Here is a 24,145-nt window from a genome sequence, read left to right as displayed (position 1 = left end):
TGCTTGATAGTCCTAAATCTTTGGCCATACTTCCTTACTCAGAAAATGTCCATTGATAAAAATCAAACAGGTCATATCACAGCTGTGGAGGCAGGCAACTCCAGATTTTGAATGTGGCCACCTTCAAGGAGAAGAGAGATGCATAATTACGATTTCCTCTTTATATCCTACAATCCAGCAGTTCTTAATTTGCGAGAATCACAAGTCTAGAGTAATCAAATTCCATTATGCATTTTTCAAATTAAAGAAGACATCTTTAAATAAGTCAGACTTTCCATTTATCTGATCAGAGTGTCTTTTGCAGGGGTCTCACAACGCGATCATTGGGATTTACTGTTGATGCTTTACCTGGTTGATGTCAAAACTCAGCTATCAGAAAGCCCATCTCTCTGTAGTTTGCTAGCATTTACACTGAGGATTTCCTGGCACCTCTGTCTCCTCCCACCTCGGAGTTTGCATGGTCATTTCTCCCAGGGATTAGCTTCCCGAGCCTAGAACATCATTATCACTGGCAGTTAAAAGCAGCATCTTCTGAAGGAGGGAGGAGCTCGATTATGTGTGGGCCCCAGAAAGCGATAAGTCACTTGCGAAATAATGAGAGTGCAAAGGAATTAAAGAAATTCTGAAGGACTTGAAACAGCATGTAAACCATTAGCCAAAATCGAATGGGAAGTAGCAGGGCATGGTGGAACGGACTTTGGAATGCTTGGAATCAGACCAACGGGTGTGACACCTGGCTCTGCTCTGCCCACCTGCCAGCTGTGGGATTTGGGGCAAGATAATTGACCTCTATGGCCTCAGTATTGACACCTCTGAAATCGAAATAATAACACCTACATCTGCACATAGTGCCGTCCTGTTAAATCCTAACAAGGAAAAAACAAACATGATAAATTATATTCCAAATAAAATAAAACGTAGGGCTATATTTTTAAATATACAAAAAACATATATTTGCTGTGAAAATTTATGCTGAAATATATATATACACAAATAGTATATATTGTAATAAATATTTATAATAAAAATAAAATATACCAAAAACATATATATGTATGTTTACTAATATATAATGAAGAATTTATATATATTATATATTTTATAAATAAAAATTGTATACATTTTCAGATACAGATTATTTTTAAATACAAATATTTAGAAAAACATTTCCATTCATAGATATTAATTTGAAAATAAATGGCATTTGCCAGAATTACAAAAACAATATGGATAAATTCTCCATACATATTACATTTTGATGCCAGAATGGAACTTCTCTGTGAACCAGAGAATCTAACAAGTTTGTCAAATCATTTACAAAAAGAATGCTAACAATAACAGTGTTAAATAAGAATAAGTAACAAGAAAAAGAAACAAAATACCAGACACTGGAAGCCCTTTTAAACAACAAAGATTTATTGTACACACACAGTTCTGGAGGCTGAGAAGTCCAAGATCATGGCACCCGCAGACTGGGTGTCTGGTGAGGACCTGCTTCTTCATAGACGGTCGTCTTCTCCCTGTAACCTGCCATGGCAGAAGGGGCAAGGGACCTCTTTGGGGTCTTTTCTTTTTATTTTTCTGGGTTTTTTTTATAAGAGCACTGATCCCATTCCTGAGTACTTTGCCCTCACGACCTAATCATTTCCCAAAGGCCCCTCATCCTAATACTATCATCTTGGGGGTTAGAATTACAACATATGAATTTTGGGAGGACACAGCATTCAATCTGTAGTACCCAGTATAGCCCAAAATTTGATTTTATAAAAATATCTCTAGAAGAATATTCTTGGAAAATTACTTTTTTGATGAAATCAATAATAACATTCTCAACAACCCCAAGACATCATCATACATTGTAACATTCTCAATGAGGCTTCTTATCTTTGATATCTCATGGTAATTTTTTCCTATCATTTAATTTCAATGATGAAAACAATTATATAACACTAGAATCATAAAATAGCAGTCATTTATTTATTTAAAGCATTTCTGTGCAGCTTACTGGTGAGCTACTGTTTTTCCTCTATTCTGCCAAATTACATTGGTTCAATTGGCTGATCTTCTTTCCATTTAGCCTCATGAATAATAGTGACTATATTACCATGTTTATAGAGGCAGTTCTTAATGACAGTGTTTATTTTGAAATTAAAAGTGCAAATAAAAGGCTGGCATGAAGTTAAGATTGTAATTCTGAGAATGCTAACTAAAATATTAAAACTGGAGCAGGTTCATTCTGAAATTCCCCGGGTCTACAGATATCACTAAACAATAATTACATAATGACACCTCTGAAGTTTCTGAAACCAATTCTCTAACCTTTTCACTCTATAAACACATTTCTGTTTTAAGACAGTGTGATGTTTCCACTTTGCCACTGCCCTAATGTGGATATGGCCATTTAATTTCAGCTGGCAGCAGAGCTCAAGCATGGAAATCAGGGATTGGGCCCACTCCAGCCTGACTTCTTTGGCTCTTGGCTAAGGACAATTCTTGGAGCCTCCTTGGCTCCAGAGGACGCTATTTGGCCAAATTAAGGAGGCTGTACTGTCTCTGTGTCATTGTCTCAAAGAATTAACTTTTAAAGCATGGTTTTTTATTTTCTTAGTTTAGTGTTAGTGGGACAGTGACCACCAACGCAAGAAAACTTGATAACTGGTAGATCTTACCTTCTAACCAACTCCTTCCCCATCCACCCTGCCCCACACCAACCCCAGCCCATTGTTTATGGAATAACTCAAGAAAACTTTCTGAAAATTAAAGCTCAGCCTGTCTATTCACTTGAAATCCTTCAGTGACAATCCTCCCTCCCAACCCCCCTCCCCTACATAGCTTTCAGGATAACATTTGAATTCCTTAGCCTTGTATTCTAGACCCTTCAGGAACTAGCTCTTGCCTAACCTGCTTCCTACCTCACACTTCATGTCAACAACACCAAATACTTGTAATGACTCAGAAGTGTCAAGTATTTCATGCTTTTGTACACATGCTGATCCAGAACTCCCTTTACTCCTTTCTTCATTCTGCTAACTCCCCCTGCTCTCTACAACTCAGTGACCTTCTTCAGGAAGCTCTCTCTGACGCTCAGTCACAGGAAGATGTTCCCCAATCCATGTTCCTATTTACCTTATCCTGCCTCATTCACAGTGCTGTGATCACATCTTTTCTTTCTGAAGCCCCCTCTCCCTGTAATCTCAGTGACAGCAGGAATGGGGCCTTCCGGGAATTCATTTTTTCAATGCCTAGCACAGGGCTTTGTGCAAAAGGGGCACTCAAATATTTATTGAATTAATGAACTAGTGGGCCTACAGTCAATTAGCTGGTTATCATAACATGTAAGTGAGGCAGTGGAATTTGGTTCAAATTACATTTTCCTACAGTATCCAGTTATATCTCCATATCTCCCCATCTCCATCCTCTCCCACCCCCTAAGCAGCTAGTGAGACAGCTAACCAGAACAAGAATATTGTCCTCTAACGTAGAGCTTTTGTCTGAGCCAACCCAACATTCTCCTAGTGGAAAGAGCTGCCCCCAAAATCTTGTCCATGGTAAGTATGAGAATCAACTGTGCCTCCACTTCAGCACACCAGCCTAATGGCTTCTCGTCTAATCCTTTCCTCTTCCCAGAGCTAACATCTAGACCGGTGGAGATGGACCTGCTTTTAGGCTGGAGAAGTATACATGGACAGAAACTTTTCATACAGCATCAGGAGGCTCGCAGACTGAGCCGGTTTACTGACCCCAGGTTAAGATCTGCTCTAGCTCTTCCTCAGGACATGCCCCACGTCACTCACTCTGTCCTCAAAATATGCAATCCCTCCTCTTCCAAACTCTTGGAATACGTCGTCTAAATCACAGCCTCTCTTCCTATTTCTTTTTTTAACCCTACCTAACCCAAGAACTGGCACAGCACGCACTTATGGCATGAAGGAGTCCTCTGCAAGCTGCCTTCTGCCCTCACCATTCTAGAGAAACCGCCCTCAGGAAAGAAATCAATGATCTTCCCCAAGTCAGATTCAGTGCCAGGACTGAACTCTGCTTTACCCAACGAAATGACTTCGCCGGATTGTCTCCAAATCTTTACAATTTTCTATCTTTCTTGATTTCCATAGCATTGCACTGTTGAACTTGTCCCTTTTCTGATGGTCCCTTCTCAGACCTCTCTGCTGGCACCTCTTTCTTCTCCACCCTGTCTCATCTCGTTCATCCTCTTTTCCCTGTAAAACTAGTCTTGGAAATGTATCCACCCAGAAAAATCCCAAGTCCTATCTCCATTCCTTCACTATAACTGTCCATCTCCAACTCGTCTGAGACAGTTTGTGGACACATCATCTGTTGTCAAAAACTAAATTCATTATTCCACCTACCCACCTCGCCCTCCATACTTTCCTACTTTGGTTTCTATCCAGCATTATTTCCATACAGTGTTGTCAATGCCTCATTTGAAACTTACTTAGATTTGCCACTTCTATTTCCATTGCCCACATCCTATGCCTAGATTACAACAGCCTCTTAAACAAAATGAAATACTTTAACTATTACTATAAACCAGGCACTATCCAAAGTCATTTATATACTTTATCTACTTTCATCTTTACACCTTGTGAGTTTGTATCACTGATATCCACTTTACAATGTGAGAAAACTGAGGTTTAATCTCTCTAGAGATTACACAATTTACTTAGATCACACTGTAAGAGGTAGCGTCATGATTTGAAGCCAGAATGTCTAACACCAGAGCCATCTAAGCTTCAGTGCCTCTTCCAGGGTCCTCCAGTTCCTCTTTCTTTTCTTCTTCAATGTTTCCTGTGCATCACTGCTTCCAGAAAAGTACCCCTTTAATGGGGTGACATTTTATTAGACTCTTGTTCAAGGAGGGAGGAGACTTAGTGAATACGTTACTGTATAAGCTTTCACTGAACACTTGACACAGTGCCCTCTTCTTAGATTTGCTCAGACTCCCTCCTCTAGGGGACTGAACTCAGCTCTATCTTCAACCCTTAGGCTCAACAGGTTGCCTTAATTTCAGTAGCACCTGCACCTTCAGAGGATAATTACTCCCTTCACTAGCTCCAATTCTGTAGTCCTCACTGTCCAGGCCAGCTGCCCCTCCCTTCCGCCAGAGGAGGGGATCCAGACATTACAAGTCCACCGTGGTTTCTGTCACTTTTCAAATCCGGACTCTTTGAAAACATTTCACAACCTTCTCAACCTAGTTAATCCTATTGCCCACCATATCCTAACACTAATGAATCTATGCAGTATGCTTTCTTTCACTCTGCCTGGTCAAGTTCAGCTTCTATTGTCCATCCATTCCCTCAGGCTGACCTTCATCTAGAAATGCCTTCAGTATCATACCTGCCTTTCCAAACCGGACTAATTTTAAAGCCCCACCTCAAATTCTATTTCTCCACAATTCCTTTCTTAACTATTCCAGTCCTCTCCCTTCTCAGCACTCCTGTTAAACCTATAGTCTGCTTCACATTGTTTGTCTATCAGTATGATTATATTGTAATATACTGCTTTCTGTCTTCTTGATTAGGAGGGCATGCCAAAGTGGTACTTTCCAGAATCAAAAGAGAGTCTTCCCCAAAGACAAATTCCAGCCTCACTCTTAGAAAACAGAACCAGCTTGAAACTCTCTAAGTGACATCATACATCTTGAAAAAAGTTTGACATTCAAACGGCACCTGCCACCTCTTTATAATATACATATATACCTTTAAAATATATATTTTATATGACTCATGTGTTTTAGTCTTGTCTCCTCAACAAAACCATAAGTTTCTAGAGGGCAGGGACCCTCTCTCATATTTGTACCCCTGTGGCATCTATAATAGTTCCATCAGGCAAATAGCAAATACTCAGTAAATATTTCTTTATTAACTTACTGATAATTTTCGATTCCAGAGCTCTAACGTCAAATATTGATTCTTTGGATGTGTTCATGTGAGACCAAAGAGTGATTTTAAGACCAGGAAATTATTTCCTTCATTTTGTTCACATAAAATAAGCAATGACTTTTGTAGGGGAGGAAGACATTTCCTCTACCCACTGTGGGTTCTTCTGGCCAGAGAAAGAATTAAATTCAAATGAGACAGAATAACAGGAGAAAATTTAAAAAAGCTTTATAACATGTATACCTGGGAGAGGCCCAGGCAACCTGAGAAACTCCCCAAAATAGCCAAAGCCACCACATTAAATATCATCTCCAGCTAAAGACAAAGGAGGATGTTGGGGGTGGGGGGAGTCAGTTACAGGAGGTTACCAGACAAGTACAATAAACAAGATGCAGATTTAAGTCCTTGCCTTTGGCATTGATTAAGAGTTTCTAGAGATAAGGTCATCCCCCTCCTTCCTGGTACAGAAAGGAAGACACCTTTACAGACGGAGATTTCCTTTACAATGTAAGTGTCTCTTAACAAAGGGTAAGTAAATTCCACTTTTTCAGAGTCTCTTTCCTGTCTGCAGTTTTCAAAAGTAACCAGCCCAAAATAATCCTCATGCCAAAGAGACATATCTTGGGGTGGCCAATTCCAGTCCCCTACACTTTCCCACACCATTCTAAATAGAGCACTGAAACTTTTTGTCTCAGTGGCACACTTTGAATACTAGAATTTTGGAGACACACTAGAAAGGATTAAAAATTTCGAACAATACCAAACAGGTTAACAGTAACTGCAATGAAAGCAATTCTCTCTCACACATCTCACAGTGACTTGAAAAGAAAGCATACACAGTAGCATTTGCACGGTCACTGTTCAACACTGTGTTGCTGCTGTGTGAGCAGAACTGTTTACTTTCCTGACCTCACTTTCTTATACTGTCATAAATTAAAATTCCAACTTGTTCTGGTAAACACTTTGGCACTGGCTGCATGCTAACACTAAGCCTCTTATTTCCTGCCCCGAGTTGAACCCCATTCTCCACCACAAAGCTCGTAGCTGAAAGCACATAGCTCGATGTTCTATCTGACAGACATTACTGTGGCAATACATAACCACAAGTGTAGCAAAAATAAAGTTAACACGTTGAGTAAATTTGGAGGCATCCTCATGAAGCTTCAGATACATTGGGGTTCAGAACTGGGGTGCAGATATAATGTAGGTTCAAGCTCATTATATGAAAAGGAGATACATAAATACTGAAAAGTATGACTTGAATAATTTATTATCTTCTAAGAGTTTACGTAAACTAAGTGTTTTTCTGTCTTACAGTGACCAAAAACGAAGAAGTACAAATAATTATGGTGAAACACTACAGAATAGGTTTAGATGAAAAATATGAAGTAACAAAAAAGTGGTCTTTGAACGATCTGCAGATGATTGATGGAAAAGAAGCAGACACTGTAAGTGTTATGTTTTGTAAGGGACACGTGGGATCAATATTCTGGAGATCTTTATGTTTAATATCCTACTTCGTGTATTCTTGGCATGTACTGTGTTAAGATGATTGTTCTCAAGTGGCATGGTTTAATCTACTGGGATGATCTACTGGTTTTTTTGTTCTTTTTTTATGAGTTTAAATTTGAACTTTGTCTATTAAATTTAAAAGCATCTTTCCCAGGAGCTTCTTAACAGGTTAAACACAATCTCCCAGTCAATCCTGAAACTTTAAATATATGATGCTTCCACCACCACTCTCCCCACCCTGATTACCTCTGTGAGTTTTGGGGATCCCTTCCCTCATCTTCTTCAGATTTTAGTGTCAGTTAGCCACTTGATCCTCCAGAAGGATCAATAACTCTTGGAAATCCTACAGCCTTAGAGTTAAAAGGGGGGGAAGGGTATATACGCCAATGATCACTTGATAAGTGGTTTTCCCAGTCTCTCCTTGAACTCTTCTACTGATGGAGAACTCATTTCCACATGAGGAAGTCCATTCCATTTCTGAATTGCCATACTTTATTTTTAAATTCCCTACTTACGTTTAACCAAAATCTGCTTCACTATAATATCCACCCAACAGTTCTAGTTTTGACATTTGGAGCGACCCAGAACAGATCCAATCCTCCTTTTACATAAAAGCCCTTCCAACATTTGAAGATGATTATAATGTTCCTTCAAGTTTTCTCTTTTCTAGTTAAATGTACCCATTTCATTCTTTAAATAACTTTCATATGCAGATCAAATAAGATAATACGACAGGACAATACAAACACTAAGAAGTAGCACCATTGTTATTTTTTCCCATGACCTTGCTTCCACACTCTTGACTACATTGTTTTTCCTCCTCTGGGATGCTTCAGTTTTTCCAGAATTAAATACAATTCTTTAGAATTAGTGTGACTAGTTTACATTTCCTTTGATCTGGATTCCTTCTCTGTTAAACATTTAAGTGAAATCTCAGGTCTTTTGTGCATGAATTTGTATTTAACATGGTCTACCGTACCCTCTACTTACATAGAATGAAATCTAAATAAAGGCCCTCGATTATCTGGCTCTTCTATCTCTGGTCATTCCCCCTTAAACTTTATACATCCATAGTAGTTAATTAAGGACTCCTGCGGCTTAGAATGCTCAATCACCTCCATCTTCCCCCCCATTCCTGGACTCCCCCTGGGGCTCTACTCATGTCTCCTTACCCCTCTACCCTCATTGCATTGTGGATGTAAATGTGTTGTAGCCATAATCCTAAAAACTGTGATTATTGGCCCACGCTATCTCCCCTCTGGATGGAAAACTCCTGAAAAACTGGGACCATGACTTTTCATCTTTTATCATAGCCTTCTGCCTGATACATATAAGGCACTCAATAAATATTTGTGTATTGTTGGATGAATTAGAACTTAAATTCCCTTATTCTTAATCCTACTGAATGCCATAGTCTCAGTCTGGCCTATGGTTTCCACCTATCAAATCTTCCAATATTTTGATTTTTTAATATTCATTTTGGTATGATGCAGATTTAATGAGCACAACATTTAGGACTTCATTCAAGTCCACCATAAACATGATGAAGCAGGCAGGGCTAAGTGCATACCTCTAGGTAACTGATAAGTTAGCGTTAGTCCTTCCAGGAGTACCACAGCCAGCTACCATCTCACTCTTAGTAAACCCTTACCAGGTGCCAGGAGCCACTGAAAGCTTTCTCCACGTATAATTTCACATAGTCATCACAAAACCCCATGAATTCGATTTTATTATTACTCTCGATTTACAGATGAAGAAAATGAGACTTAAAGAGATTAATTGCTTGCCCAAGCTCACAGAGCTATTTTGTGGTGGAGCTAGATTTTACCCAGAAAGGTATTAATTTATCCTCTTTGGACTGGTTGTTGAACATCTCAACATATGCATACATTCATTCATTCACTCATTCATTTATTGAGAATTTATGTTATGCCAGACCCTGCTAGGCCTTACTTACTTAATTATCTAGTCTTCATACCTAAATTTTGCCCTTAAGATCTTTACTGAAATCAATATATGCTGCCTGCTGTTATCTTGATTTATCCTCTAGGAATCCTATTTTAAATATGTGGGTGTTTGGCGTGACTTCTTGGTGAAAGTGTTACCACACAAAAATGGGGTTCTCCCACCCGACGCACATAAAAAGCCAATCATTATGGCATGAGCTTTGGAGAAAACAAAAGGCTTTACGGTGAGATTGATCTGCAAGGAGACAGGGGGCATAACTTCTCAGATCTGTGTCCACAATTCAGGATTTGGGGCAAAATTTAAGAGGTTAGGGAGAACCCCGAAACACCGGCAGGACAGGCTTTGACTGGAGGGCTTCAGCGTTTACGGTAAGGTTCTAAACATTTATGGTAAGTGTGGAAGGGGTTTAATACCATGGCTTCCTAGACAATGGGCCCCTCACTTCTGATAAGAGTCCAACTTTCAAGTTCCAGTCGTGTCCTTTGGTTCTGTGCTAGAGACAATCTTGGTTCTGGGGTCATTTCAGGTCAAGATTTTGTCCTCTGTGCATGCTCTGGCTATGTGACTTTGCAACTTTTTTGGCTTGCCCCTCAAAACCTTCTGTTGATAAGATGAAGTTAGTTTGAACTGGTCCTAGAGTGCCCGTGGTTACAAAAGCATGCTGGATTTCATTGCTTTCTTTCCTGTGTCCTCACATAGCATTTTCCCGACAATACATTCTGCCTAAATGTTCAAAACAGGAAATAATTAAATATATTATTGCATATCAATATGCTGGAATATTACACAGCCATTAAAAAATCATATTTCCAAAAGAATACCTCAGAACACAATTGTTTACCATTTAGTAAGTTTTTTAAATGTCAGTCAAATACAAAACTTTTCTATAATTATTATTTCAATTTTGCATATTTAGTCTATCGTATCATTGAAAACTGAAGTCTGAACCTTTTTTTTTTTCTTCTCCCCAAATCCCCCCAGTACATGGTTGTATATCCTAGCTGCAAATGCCTCTGGTTATGCTGTGTGGGATGCCAACTCAGCATGGCCTGATGAGTGGTGCCATGTCCGTGCCCAGGATCTAAACCATCGAAACCCTGGGCCGCCAAAGCGGAGCACGCGAACTTAACCACTCGGCCACGGGGCAGCCCCTGAACCTTGCATTTTAATACAAAAAACACATACAGGTAGGGGCTGGCCTGATGGTACAGTGGTTAAGCTCGCACATTCTTTGGCGGCCTGGGGTTCGCCGGTTCAGATCCCAGATGTGGACATGGCACCCCTTGTCAAGTCATGCTGTGGCAGGCATCCCGCATATAAAGTAGAGGAAGATGGGCATGGATGTTAGCTCAGGGCCGGTCTTCCTCAAAAAAAAAATATATATATATACGTATATGTATGTGTGTATGTATATACGAAACAAGCCAGTACTTTAGCAATAATCTCTGTGTGATAGGATTGCAAATTTTTTAATTATTATTTTCTTTATAGTTTTATATACTTAGTAAAATTTCTATATTACATTGAATTTTATCAGAAATCAATATCAAATTCACTAATCTATAGTTTCAGGAATTAATCATCCTCATCTCTTTTTTCTTTTGCCCACTTTTGTTATTTTTTTCTCAAGTTCTCAAATGTTACTGATGTCATAATTATTTTCTACAAGTTTGGTCAGTGCCTGGGGATGTATTTATCAAGCTGTCAACTTAAATTCCTTGGAAGCAGCTAGCTGTGCTCTATTTCCTCCTCACCTTTTTGGCCTTTAATTTCATCCCACTATTGATTCTTCCCTTTCCCAGATGAAGATCATTATCTTCGATAGTGAAGTGGATACGAAAGAGAAGTTGAGTATTTCTATTTTTCTCATCACTTTAGGTCCTGAAACATTAAAAGGCCAGAAGAAAAACTATGATATCCAAAGTGTAATTCTTTTAAAGATTCTTTTCTATGGTTGAAGTAAAAATATCCCAGTTCTTCTGGGAATTTCCACTTCTTCTCTCTCTTGGAATTAATCCTCGGGAGTCAGCATTTATTATATTTTTCTCAATAGCCATGATACAGTTTTAAATAGAGTAGTGTCGAGCCAGAAAATTGTCAACTTTAAAATGGAATGGAATTGAAATCGAAGTCAATTTATAAAGTCAAAATCAAAATGACTGGGTATTTGGAGACTGACGTGGTGCAACAGGAGAGAGGATGATGTAGCGAAAAACAGGGTTGGGCTGATTGAGATCTTGGTTCTTGCCCTGGCTCTGCCAATAACTACCTGTGTAACCTGGGCTTCACCTCTCTGGAAACTATTTTCCCAGCTATAAATAAGAGAATCCTGAATGACCTGTGAGATCCGTTTTTAGCTCTAGGATTCTTTTGACAGAAAGAAAGAGAGAGAAAAGAGGAGAGGAAGGAAGGAAGGGAGGGAGGAAGAGAAGGAATGAGGGTGGGTGGAACTTGTAGTCTATGTATAAGCATGCTCAGGCTTCAATTATTAGGCTAAAGGAAAAAAATAATCCTCTCCAAGTATCTCAAAAGCATGAAGGATATTTTCTGCAGGATAAGGAGCAAATGTCTCAGTAAGGAAACTACGTAAGGCGCGTGGTTAAATCTGATGATGCGATGGGTGTGATTTCTTTTTATTGAGATTCTCTGCAGAAGTGTCTTTCAAGATGCTACGAGAGCTAGGAAAAAATTTGTGAGGTGTGACTGGGGGAGCACCGCACTGGAAATCCCATCACCCTTGTACATTCTTTTCTAAAAGCATTGTTTTGTTTTTTAAAAATTTTAATGGTGTAAAGCAAGGTGGTCTTAACACAGGTATCACGATGCTTGGGGGCAGACTTGGGAAAGGAAGTTATTTATTAAGCTCCATACTAGGCATTCTATGTGATTAATCTCATGTAAACGTCATAGCAACTGTATCTAAAATAAGGAGAAAAGTGAGGGTCAGATCAGATCAGTACTTTGCCCATGGTTATATTAGAGATTCAAAATGGTTTTCAACTTCAAAACCTGTGTTCTTTTACCTGCCTCCTGCAAGAATTTTCCTATTTAAAAAAGAAATTGGCAAATACATAAGTTGTTTTTATATAACGTTTACACACTACATGGTAACAAATTAACACCCTGGTTTGGTTTGGTCTCTCTCTGCCTCCTTGTCATTTAGAGCAATGTTTATCTCTGCTTCTCTTTTTATAGGACGACTTCAGATCAGTTCAACACACATTTGTTGAGAACTTAGTAGCTGCTGTGGATAAGCACTAGGAACACAAAGATAAATAATTCAAAACCTCTGCCCTCAAGGAGAGTTAGGAGTTAGGCGGATAATGAACGTGAAAGCATTTTGTAAACTGAAAAGCACTTTATAAATGCAAGGCATTGTTGTTATTGCTATTAGTAAGAGTAATAATTATTATTATTTTAACATGTAGGACCTAGATCAGGTTTGATGTCCACTTTTTCTCGAAACATCTCCACTAGGAGTATAGCAAGACCCTAGAACAATCCAAAAAGAGGCAGTCTTTAGTAATTTGTCTGTTTCAGCTAAATGATTTAATTATCCTTGCTATTAACATCAAAGTCAGCAAGGATTTCCCCCTTCTACCGTTGGAATAGCGCAAGGGACCAACCTTCTAGTAGAGAAAGGAAGAAACCTTTTCTTCCCTCCAGAAGTCTGTGAGTTTATTCTCTTCTTCCACCACTACCCATCCTCTCAAATTTGCTACCCTGGGAAGACTTGATAACTGCACATTCTGAGACATGTTATTTGTACAACTGAAAAATCACAGATGCTTCAAAAATAATCTTTCTTGTTGTTCTTTTTAGAAGCAATATGTTTGAAGCAGGTAGCTTTGGAAAGCTCATTTGTAGATTTCAGAAGTATGTTTGATACTGATACTTTACAATCAATAAGCACACGCCAGAGAATAAGAGAGAATCCAGGAAATCTAGCTACTTTCCTGGCTACAAACAAAATCATGTCTCTCTTTCTCTTCTAGGACAATCCGTTTTTTGATCTGCACTTCAAGAAAGTGTACAGTTTGGAAGCATATAGTTGTGCTTCTAAATATGCCTTTGCTAGAACTGTAAATAAGCTGAATCATGCGTATCTTAAGAAGGACTTACAGATCGTGAACTTTGATTCTACTTACATTAATGATGATTCCATTTGGTCCTCCAACAACAAGGATTGCTTGGTTCTTATGAGAATATGCTTTTATGCTTTCAATCTAGTGTGCTTGTCCCTGTGTCCCCTGCCACTCTGAAGGGGTATACTATGTTCTTTCATCAGTGTTCTATGAAAATGGTTCTCTAGGCAAATATTGATAATCATGACATTTTTCCCCCTTCATGAGTGACTACCATTTATATGAAAATAAAGGGATGCTTTGTGAACTGCAGTGAAATGTGTTTTAATGCAATCATTCAACATTTGGGACTTTTGCCGATGTGTTCCTTGATTACTTTGTAAGGAGTTGAATGGCTTTTCCTAAATTAGTATTCTACTAAAGAGTATCAAGAAGTATCTTGAAAGAACTAACTAAACGGAAAGACATCCTGTTTTCGTGGATAGGAAGACAATAACGTAATGATGTCAATATACGCAAAGCAATCTACAGATTCAGTGCAATCCCCGTCAAAATTCCAATGGCTTTTTTTTTTGCAGAAATGGAAAAGTCAATCCTCAAATTCATATGGAATTTCAAGGAGCCCCAAATAGCCAAACAAACTTGAAGAAGAAGTATAAAGTTGGAGGACTCATATCTCCCGATTTTGAAACTTACTACAAAGCTACAATAATCAAAACAGTGTAGTACTGGCATAAGAATAGACAGATAGACCAATGGAATAGAACTGAGAGTTCAGAAATAAACTCATACATCTATGGTCAACTGAATTTTGATAAGGGTGCCAAGTTTATTCAAAGGAGGAAAGAAAAATCTCTTCAACAAATGGTGCTTGGACAACTGGATATTCACACGCAAAAGAATGAAACTGGACCTCTATCTTACACCATATATTAAAATCAACATCAAATGATTTAAGACTTGAACATAAGATCTGAAACCATAAACTCCTAGAAGAAAACATAGGGGCAAATCTTCAGGACCTTGGATTTGGCAATGAATTCTTATGACATCAAAAGCATGAGCAACAAAAGAAAAATAAATAAATTAGACTCCATCAAAATTACTTTTGCATCAAAGGACATTATCTAAAAAGTGAAAAACAAACCTACAGAATGGGAGAAAATATTTGAAAATCAATATTTGATAAGGATTTAATGCTCAAAATATATAAAGAACTCCTACAACTCAGTAACAAAAAGACAAACAACCCAATTAAAAAATGGACAGCAGATTTGAATAGACATTTCTCCAAAGAAGGTATACAATAAGCATAAGAAAAGATATTCTACATCATTAGTCACTAGGGAAATGCAAATGAAAACCACAGTGAGGTACCACTTCATACCTACTAGGATGGCTACGTAAAAAAAAAGAAGTGTTGGTAAAGATGCAGAGAAATTGGAACCCTGATACATTGCTTGTGGGAGTGTAAAATGGTACAGCCACTGTGGAAAACAGTTTGGCATTTCCTCAAAAACCTAAACACAGATTTACCAAATGACCCAGCAATTCCACTCCTAGGTATATACCCAAAGGAACTAAAAGCAAGGACTTGAATAGATGTTTGTACACCAATGTTTATCGCAGCATTATTCACAGGAACCAGAAAATGGAAACAACCCAAGCATCCATTAATGAATGGATAAACAAAATGTGGTATAGCCATACAGTGGAATATTATTTTGCCATAAGAAACAATGAAGTTCTGATACATGCTACAACATGGATAAACATTGAAAATATGCTAAGCGAAATAAGCCAGACACAAAAGGACAAATATTGTATGACTTCACTTATATGAAATACCTAGAATAAGCAAATTCAGAGACAGAAAGTAAATTCGAGGTTCCCAGGGGCTGGGAGGAAGGAGGAATGGGGAGTTATTGCTGAACGGTTACAGAGTTTCTATTGGAATGATGAAAAAGTTTTAGAAATAAATGGTGATGATGGTTGCACAACATTGTGAATGTAAAAAATGCTGCTAAATTGTATACATTTAAAAATGACTAAAAAGGCAAATTTAATATTATATATATTTTACCATAATTTTTAAAAATAATGTAATATGCTAAAAATCATTGAATTGTACACTTTAAATGCTGAATTGTATGGTATGTGAAGTATATCTCAATAAAGCTGTTAAAAAGACACAAAAGGACTACCTTAAATCTACTAGAAGAAAACATGGGTGAATTCTTTTATAAACCGAGAATGGATAAAACTCGTAGCTATCACTCAAATCCAGAAACGATAAAGAAAAAAAATGATTAATTTAGCTACATAAATATAGGAAGGCTTTGCATGAAAAAAACTATAAATAATCAAACGACAAGCTTGAAAAAAATTGCAACTTATATAGGAATGTACTAATATCCTTCATACACAGAATGCTCCTAAATGGAGGGGTTAAAAAGACCGACAATGTGATTTGCTGAAAAATAAGTAAAAGACATGAACAGACATTTCAAAGAAAAAGAATTGCAAATGACACTCAAACGTATGAAGAGGCACTCACCTTGCCCATAAGAAGAGAAATTTAAATTAAATCTACAGTGTGATCCTGTTTCTTACCTATCAGATTGTCAAAAATCCAAACTTTGACAATATTTCATTGGAAATGGGAACACAAATCCTCTCATTCATTGCCATTGGAAATGCAAAAGAGTACAAATCCCATAGGAGAGGAATTTGACAAGATCTTGCAAAACTATATATACATTTACTCTTTGACTGGGCAATTTAACTTTATTTCTAGGAGTCTATCCCAAAGATACGTTAGCAAAGATACCAGGTTGGCTTCCTAGGCTGCTTGCTGCAGGCTGGGGGTCAGAGGGCTATTTTTGATATAGTCTGGCCATTGTCCATTTGTATATTCTGAAATATCTTGATTACGGTGGTAGTTACATGACTATATACACTTGTTGAAATCCATCGAACCTGAAACCATATGCAGAAGTTTAACTCTTAATAGATATATAATAGACATTTTATTTTAATAGAAAATAGCTTTTATATTTGACATTTAATTTTATTTTATATAAAATTTATAAATATGATTTATATATAATAGATATACAAAAAGATATATATATCTTATTGTAAGATGAAGCATATGTTAACATGTTAATGTCATTAGGAACTGAGATCTTAAGGGTTCAAGAGAGAATATACAAGTGTAAAAATCAAAGAAGTTAAAATTCTGTAATAGTAAATTTAACTGGAAATATTAATATAAACTCAATAATATAAACTCCTTTTTAAGAAAATAAGCATGCATTTCCTGGGTTTGTCCACTGGGACCTTGAAGCAAAGGCATCATGAGCTTTGAGCATCTTAGCATGAAGAGTGGCCTATAAATAGCATTTCCCACTGAAAAGAATGAAGACTGCTCAGAGAAATTACTGATTCTAGGTCTGGGGCAGACAGTGTGCAAGAACATGGGACATCTTGATGTACCTGAAAGAAAAGAAGCTATCAAAATTGCTTGGAGTCAGTCAAAGGACACAGGAGCCAACTTGAAGTAGCTCCCTCCGGCCTATTCTATAGGAACCTTTCCTATAGGAACTGTATTTCAAGTAATAGATGATAAGGGGAAGTTTTAAAGAATTCCAAATAATAAATGCAGTAGGAATGATAGAACTAGAAATTTACCATTTTGCAATCTCTAATGCAAGAATCGATTTAGGCAACAATTATCAATGAATGCTGAAACCAGTAGGTGGAATGTTACGGGGAACTCTATAATGGAGCGACCAGGTTGACACCACCCAAACCTAATGAGCAATCTTAGTATCACTAAAAGCGAGTCAGCCAGCCTTAAGTGCTCAGCACATGATGTAGTAAGAAGCACACAGCACCACCAATGAAGGAGTCTTACCTAAAAAATGAACATGAATCTAATCAATCTTCTAGGTCTAGCTACTGAGCTTTAGAAAATATGGAGCATGAAGGACTAAGCTAAATGATGCCCAAATACATAATGTGAAATTCTACAGCACCAATGACTCAGTTTCTCTAACCAATCAATGGTGGGGGGGGGGAGGGGGTTGCACTGTTTATTATTATCTCCTTTCTTAAGATAAAAGAGACTTAAGAAGTATAACATCCAAGTACAACATGTGGCCCTGGTTTGGACCCTGATTTGAATACATCAAGTATAAAAAGACAGTTTTGAAAGAGGCAGGGAAATTTGAATTTGGAGGGCATTAGATATTAAGGAATGATTGTTAATTTTAAATGTGATAAGGATGTGGTGGGTATGTTTTATAAAAGTCCTTACACATTAGATAAGATAGTTAGATACTGGGATATTTACTGGTGATATGACATGAAGTGGGGATTTACTTTCAAATACTCCAGAAAGAAAAAATGGAGAACAGTTAAAAATAGGATTGGTGTAATTCAGTTATTGACACTGGATGATGAATTCATGGGAGTTATTATACTGGTCTCTCTACTTTGTGTATGTTTTAAATTTTTCATAATGAAACACTTTAGAATACTTACGTCTATCATTCTGAAACAAAGGTTGAAGATCACTTTGAAATACCATTCTCCTGTAAAAGGAGCCAGAGTTCCTTGAGACTGGCTGGGGTAGGGAAAACACTCGATGAGCCCAGAACATCTAGTAGAGCCAGAGGGTAAGAAAGTGCTCAGGAAAAAAAAAAGATGAGAGCAAAAAACACAGGAGACAACTTGAAATAGCTCCCAACGGCCAGCCAAGGAAAAATTTGGCCAACAAAACGAATAATGGAAGTATTGGAACATAACCCAAAGAATAAAGTAAGTATCCATGAGTTCATCCTGATAATAATGAATGAGTGAGGGGAGATGGGGCAGCTCTTCCTTATGGTATAACTACAAATAATAAAAGTAGAAGGAATGAGGGAAAGTAATAAATGTAGAAAAAATGAAGGAAATAGTAAATCACCATTGAAACACCACAGTAGTAGTTGCTGTAGGCAAAATCAACAAATGAATGCTAAAATTTGTGAGTGGAAGTTTAAGGAGAAGTAGGATATTTTTATAACCTCAAAATGTCTCCTCTAAAATATTTGTTGACTAAAAAGGAAAAAAAATAGTAACTTCACAGTAGCAGAGATCTGATAGACACCCCCTTAACCAGGCGATCAAGGTTAACACCACCAGTAGGAATGGGACATATCAATGTTGTATGTCCCCTCAAATGATGCACTGAGAAAGGCACATCACCTCTAGTATTCCCCCAAATCCATCACCTTGGTCTAACCTTAAGAAGACATCAGACAAATCCAAACTGAGAGACATTCTACAAGGTACCACTCTTCAAAAGTGTCACGGTCATGAAAGATGAGGGAAGACTGAGTGTTTCAGTCTCTTAGGGCTGCCATAACCAAGGACCACAGACTGCATGACCTAAACAACAGAAGTTCATTATCTCACAGTTCTGGAGCCTAGAAGTCCAAGATCAAGGTATCAGGAAGAAATCTTCCTTCTGAGAGCTGTGAGGGAAGGATCTGTTCCAGGCATCTTGCCTCGACTTGTAGATGGCTGTCTTCTCCTGGTGTCTTTATATAATCTTCCCTCTCCACACGTCTGTGTCCAAATTTCCTCTTTTTATGAGGACAACAGTCATATTAGGTTAGAGCCCACCCTAATGACCTCATTTTAACTTGACCGGAGATAAAGACCCTATCTCCAGATAATGTCACATTTTGAGGTACTAGGGGTTAGGACTTTAACACATGAATTGCTGGGGGAGGGGGAGCACAAATTTAACCCATAACACTGAGGAACATGTTGGAGGAGGCTTACGGGGATGTGACAATTAAATGTAATGTAGTACCCCGGATTGGATCCTGGAACAGAAAAAGAATATTGGCGGAAAATCTGGTGAAATCTGAATAAGATCTGTCATTTAGTGATATTACACTAAGGTTAATTAGTTTTGATAATTGTACTATGGTTACATGAGATGTTAGCACTGGAAGAGGCTTGGAAAGGAGTACGTGGGAGTTCTCTGTACTATCTCTGCAATCACTCTGTATGGTTAAATTTTTTTTCAAAATAAATTTTTTGAAGACATATTTGATTTCTATGTAGTGACTACAAGATGAAGAAGGCCATCATATACATACAGCATCAAAACATGGAAAAATGAGTTAGTTGCATCTCACTCTCTGAAACCAAGTCACGTAGTTATCTAGTTGGATTGAAAGTGGACGTGACCTCTAGTTGAGTACAAGTGAAAACATCTTTTTATCAAAGCAAGCAGTTCAAATGATGATATGCTAGAAAAATCTCATATATCCTACGCCAAGTCTTGCATTGCCCTCTCCAACTAATAGAAACCTACCCATTATAGCTCATGTGTTTGCCTCTTAGGTAAAGAGTTCAGATGGTGGTTAACAAAAGTGACCACTTCCTATATTGGAGTGATGTCTTTACAGAGAGAATAAAGATAGTATCTGATTCACCTTTGGGTTATACACAAGAGGCACTCAAGATATGTGTATTTATTTTCTTGACATGTAATCCTTATAAAGGAAATCCTACTTTTTAGGTACTTACTGAAAACCTAATCACATTCGCATTATTTTATGGTTTTTCTCTCTCTCCTTTGCCTCCTCTATGTTCTTTTTTCCCCACTCTTTTTAAGTTGAATCCTTCTGCAAGCCAAAATGTCTGCATTTCTCAATACTGTTTCCTTATAAGTGTTTTCTTTTTCTCCTCCTTGACCTTAGCCACTGCGAGCAGATTGAAACTCCTAGGGCCTAGTGGCCAAGACTGGGAAAGTCACCGATACAGACATTCAGGTTGCACACCAACAAGAGTACCACATCTAAAGGAGAATCATTCCTATCATAGACATAAATTAACTTGGATGACAATGTACAGGTGAAATCTATAATTTCCGCTGAGTTTATGGAACAGTGGAGGAGAGCTTCCTCCTTCCTAAACCCTCATCTGCACCCATGGAGAGGACCTAGGAATGTTCCACTAGTACACACTCCAGCAATTGTCCACACCCCCTCTTGACCACATTCTGAGCAACTCTTTGTATCAGCTTGCTATTTTCACAATAATGCCATATAACAAACAACTGCAAGTTTGAGTGGCTTAAAACAACAAGTATTTAGCTCTCGTTCATGCATCTTTAGGTTTACTGGAATATGACTGATCTAGGTGGGCTTGGCTGGACTGGGCTGGACTGCACCACAAGCTTCAGGTTGAGTTTAGGTTTGCTGCACATCTCTTGTCCTCCTTGGACCAACTACCCAACTTTTTTCTTCTTTTGGTCAAAGGCAGGAGCACAAAGTCTAATTGTGCAAGAACATTTAAAACTTCTGCTCACATCATGCCGACTAGCAACCCTTTGGTCAAGTCACTAGGCCAAGTCCAAAGTCAAAGGGCAGGGAAATATACTCCACACACCATGAAGTCATATCAAGGATGTGAATGTATAATAGGAATACAGGGGGATAATAAAGACCAAAAACCCAATCTAACAAGCTCCTCATTTTGCTTCTCTTATTCACCTGCTACTCTCAGAAGCCTGAGCCCTCCTGATTTGTTTCCTCACCTAGATAGGAGTTGGGAAGATGACTGATAGCACAAAATGCATTCTGCCTGCCTGGGCTCTGGAAATCTCTTTTAGGGGGAGTTGTTCAGGTTGTTTAACAATATACTACCTAAACTTTTATTCTTTTACTTAAAAAAAAATTCAAAGTTGTGCTTCATTCAAATTCATACCAAGGTATTGCATGGACAAGGAAATGGTCGCCCCACAGATGGGTATGTCCAATGGTCATCAGTTTTCATTCCAAGGTCTTTCAAAACCTGTTCCTCTTTGGATTCCTCATGGCACATAGTTCAGTGCCTGCCCCAATAGGTATTTTATAAATATAAAAGTGAGACTTTATTTGACAGATCAGATTTATTTTTTGTAACAAGAAGACCTAAATTTTAAAGGTATTTCTTTGACTGATAGTTGCCATACCTCCCATTTACAAATGATACACATTTTTTTTATCCTTAAGCAAGTAGCAAATAAGTCTAGGATCCTGCAAGTCCGTTGACTTGTTACCCTTGAAGGCTGGTTGTGGGAGAAGCTTGAAAACCTTCAGTTCTCGCGTAACTGGAGCCAAGTCCTGATAAAAGAGAACTGATGAACATTCTGGCCACTTGTTCCCACAACCTCTGAAAATAACTTGTTCATGAGGTGAAAGCAGCCTTTTTTCCCTGCTTGGAAAAGTCTGAGTCAGAAAATTAAAAATTAACACAATTATTTCCCAGATACTATAGGGATGCTTAAAGGGCCAAAATTTTTTTCCCTTCATCTTCTCCCCAAAGTCCCCCAGTACATAGTTGTATATTTTTTAGTTGTGAGTGCCTCTGGTTGTGCCATGTGAGATTCCACCTCAGCATGGCCTGATGAATGGTGCCATGTCTGTGCCCAGGATCCGAACTGGTGAAACCCCTGGCCACTGAAGTGGAGCCGGGAACTTAACCACTCTGCCATGAGCTGGCCCCAGAGCCAAATTTTTTAATCTTATGTAATATTTTGAAATCATCTAATTCTTTATGCAAGAATCCTATTAAAAGAAAACATCACTAAGTACCATGGTGGTTGCCAGGGGCTGGGGGAGAGAGGAATGGGGAGTTATTGCTTGATAGGTGCCAAGTTTCAGTTTTGCAAGATGAAAAGAGTTTTAGAGCTGGATGGTGACGGTTGCACAACAATATGAACGTCCTTAATACCACTGAACTTAAAAACAGTTAAGACGGTAAAGTTTATGTTATGTGAATTTTACCACAATAAAAAAATTTTGGAAAAAAAAGAAAACATCACTGAAAACATTTGTTCAGAAAATAATCCACTGTGCTTTCAAAATTTTCCCCACTCTTAAACAAATAGCTAGACAATATAAAAACCATAAGCTGTCCTGAAAATTAACACTGATGAGAATATTAAGCTAAGCAAAAATACTTGTAATCTCCCCAAAGCAGATATTGACAAGCCACATTTATGTTTCACTGTCAAGAAAACATAAAGCAAATTTTGTAGATATCCATAGCTTTCAGAAACAAGTTTTTTATTTCAACCATGCTGATAGAAATTTGATCCAGGTAAATCAATAAACTAACTTTATTGATGGCTAGTCCTAACATCCAGTTTTCATACATTGTTCTAATATAACCATTTCAGGCTAGACAACTTACTGCAAACCAGTTTTACTGAATTTCTCCTAACAACTGTGCTTTTCTAGTTCATTATTTGACCATCCTCCTTTTTGCTCTCTCTCAACTTTAAATATTTTGCCTGAAAGACTGAAGATTCTGTGGAAAAATAGGTAATAAGCTTATTACAGAAGTGTCAGATTTTATACACAATTCTAAGGAAACAACAGTCTTGAGGACTCATTTCATGCTTCTTCTAGGAAGCCCTTGCTCCTCTAGGGCCTTCATTAATGGCAGAAATTAATTATCTACCCTCTCTAGTCACTAAGTGATGATAGCAACACCAACAGCCTTACTTTCTTACAATTTAAGTGCTACTTACCAGAAAGTTACTGACGGACTGTTGTTTAAACACTTATTACTCAGTAAATGTGAGAATATATCTTCCCGTTGAATTTTATCCATACAAACGATAAATAATTTAATAACTGTTGGGGATAAAGGAGAGACATAAGTTTGAAGCAGTTAGAATATTCAACAATAAATCTGATTTTCAGCAAAAATGAATATGGTCAAGCCCACGTATTCATTTACTTTTATCTTGATTTGCTTTCACTTCTAGGGTGCAGGTCTAGGCTTGCCAGTGGCATTGCTCCTGAATTCCCCAAGTGCAGAAAGGAGAAAATCCTGTGTCTGGCGCTTGTATTAACAAAGTCATGCTGAGAATCATTAACATCTGCTTCAAGCCAAAATATGTTTATTTTTGTCCGTGGTGACCAATTCCCAGAACAGATTCAGAATTAGGTAAGAGATGATCTCTGCACTTCTCAGAGAGTATCTCTGAATGTGTACAGGAAGCTTAGCACTCTACCTTTTATTGTAATATCACCCCACGATATGTACACAGAATAAGGCAGCTCTGTAAAAAAGCTTTATGATGCAATATGATTCTGCGAGCCAACCTTTGTCTTCCTCGTATTTGCACAACTTACTGTATTACTTTTCTATGTTGTTCAAATGTGTATCTATTATCTAGATAATATTTCTTTTTAATATTTATTTAATTAATAATGAGGCCAGCAATCACCATCCTCATTTAGTGGCTCTCTGACTTCCTTCTATAAAGCTGCAAAGAAATGGAAAATCTTATGTGGCGATAGTTACATCTGTTTCTAATAAAACCTAAAACAAACACCAATTGCATTATGCGCATAACTGTAACAGCTCTTCTCTCATCCTGTCACTGTTAAAGCCATTTATAAAGAAAGAATCTGGAAAGTGGAGCACTGTGACTCCTATTGTTCCAAAAAAAATTACTTGGTGTTCTTTGTGTGGATATTAATGGTCTGACATCTCTGAAAAATTGTTCTTCCCTTCTTAGACAGGAATGTGCATAATCAAGTTATAAGAAAACAGTGATAAGAAATAGAAGAGAGAAAAATCAAAGTAACTGACATAATAAAAGTCTCCAAAATTATG

The 24,145-nt window shown here is 37.8% G+C and overlaps 1 protein-coding gene and 1 long non-coding RNA gene across 4 annotated transcripts in view; one reads left to right on the top strand and one right to left on the bottom strand.

The window, feature by feature from the left end:
- The window catches only part of EXOC1L (exocyst complex component 1 like), a 37,934-nt gene extending 24,157 nt beyond the window's left edge, over nt 1–13,777 (top strand). For all 3 annotated transcript variants that reach the window (XM_070505827.1, XM_070505828.1, XM_044766701.2), the window contains 2 exons: nt 7,218–7,348; nt 13,376–13,777. In XM_070505827.1, the coding sequence (XP_070361928.1) occupies nt 7,218–7,348; nt 13,376–13,642 (398 nt within the window). In that variant the 3' untranslated portion in view covers nt 13,643–13,777. The remainder of the gene's footprint in view (nt 1–7,217; nt 7,349–13,375) is intronic.
- Nucleotides 13,778–21,349: 7,572 nt separating this feature from the next.
- On the bottom strand, nt 21,350–23,776 carry LOC139044865 (uncharacterized). The gene is made up of 3 exons (XR_011502227.1): nt 23,261–23,776; nt 23,049–23,154; nt 21,350–21,636 (listed from the first exon to the last, which is right to left on the bottom strand). It is a non-coding gene; the product is annotated as an uncharacterized lncRNA (long non-coding RNA).
- Between the last annotated feature and the right edge of the window lie 369 nt (nt 23,777–24,145).

This window comes from Equus asinus, chromosome 3 (assembly GCF_041296235.1).
Source record: "Equus asinus isolate D_3611 breed Donkey chromosome 3, EquAss-T2T_v2, whole genome shotgun sequence".
Taxonomy (NCBI): domain Eukaryota; kingdom Metazoa; phylum Chordata; class Mammalia; order Perissodactyla; family Equidae; genus Equus; species Equus asinus.
This window is presented reverse-complemented; position numbering and strand designations above follow the sequence as displayed.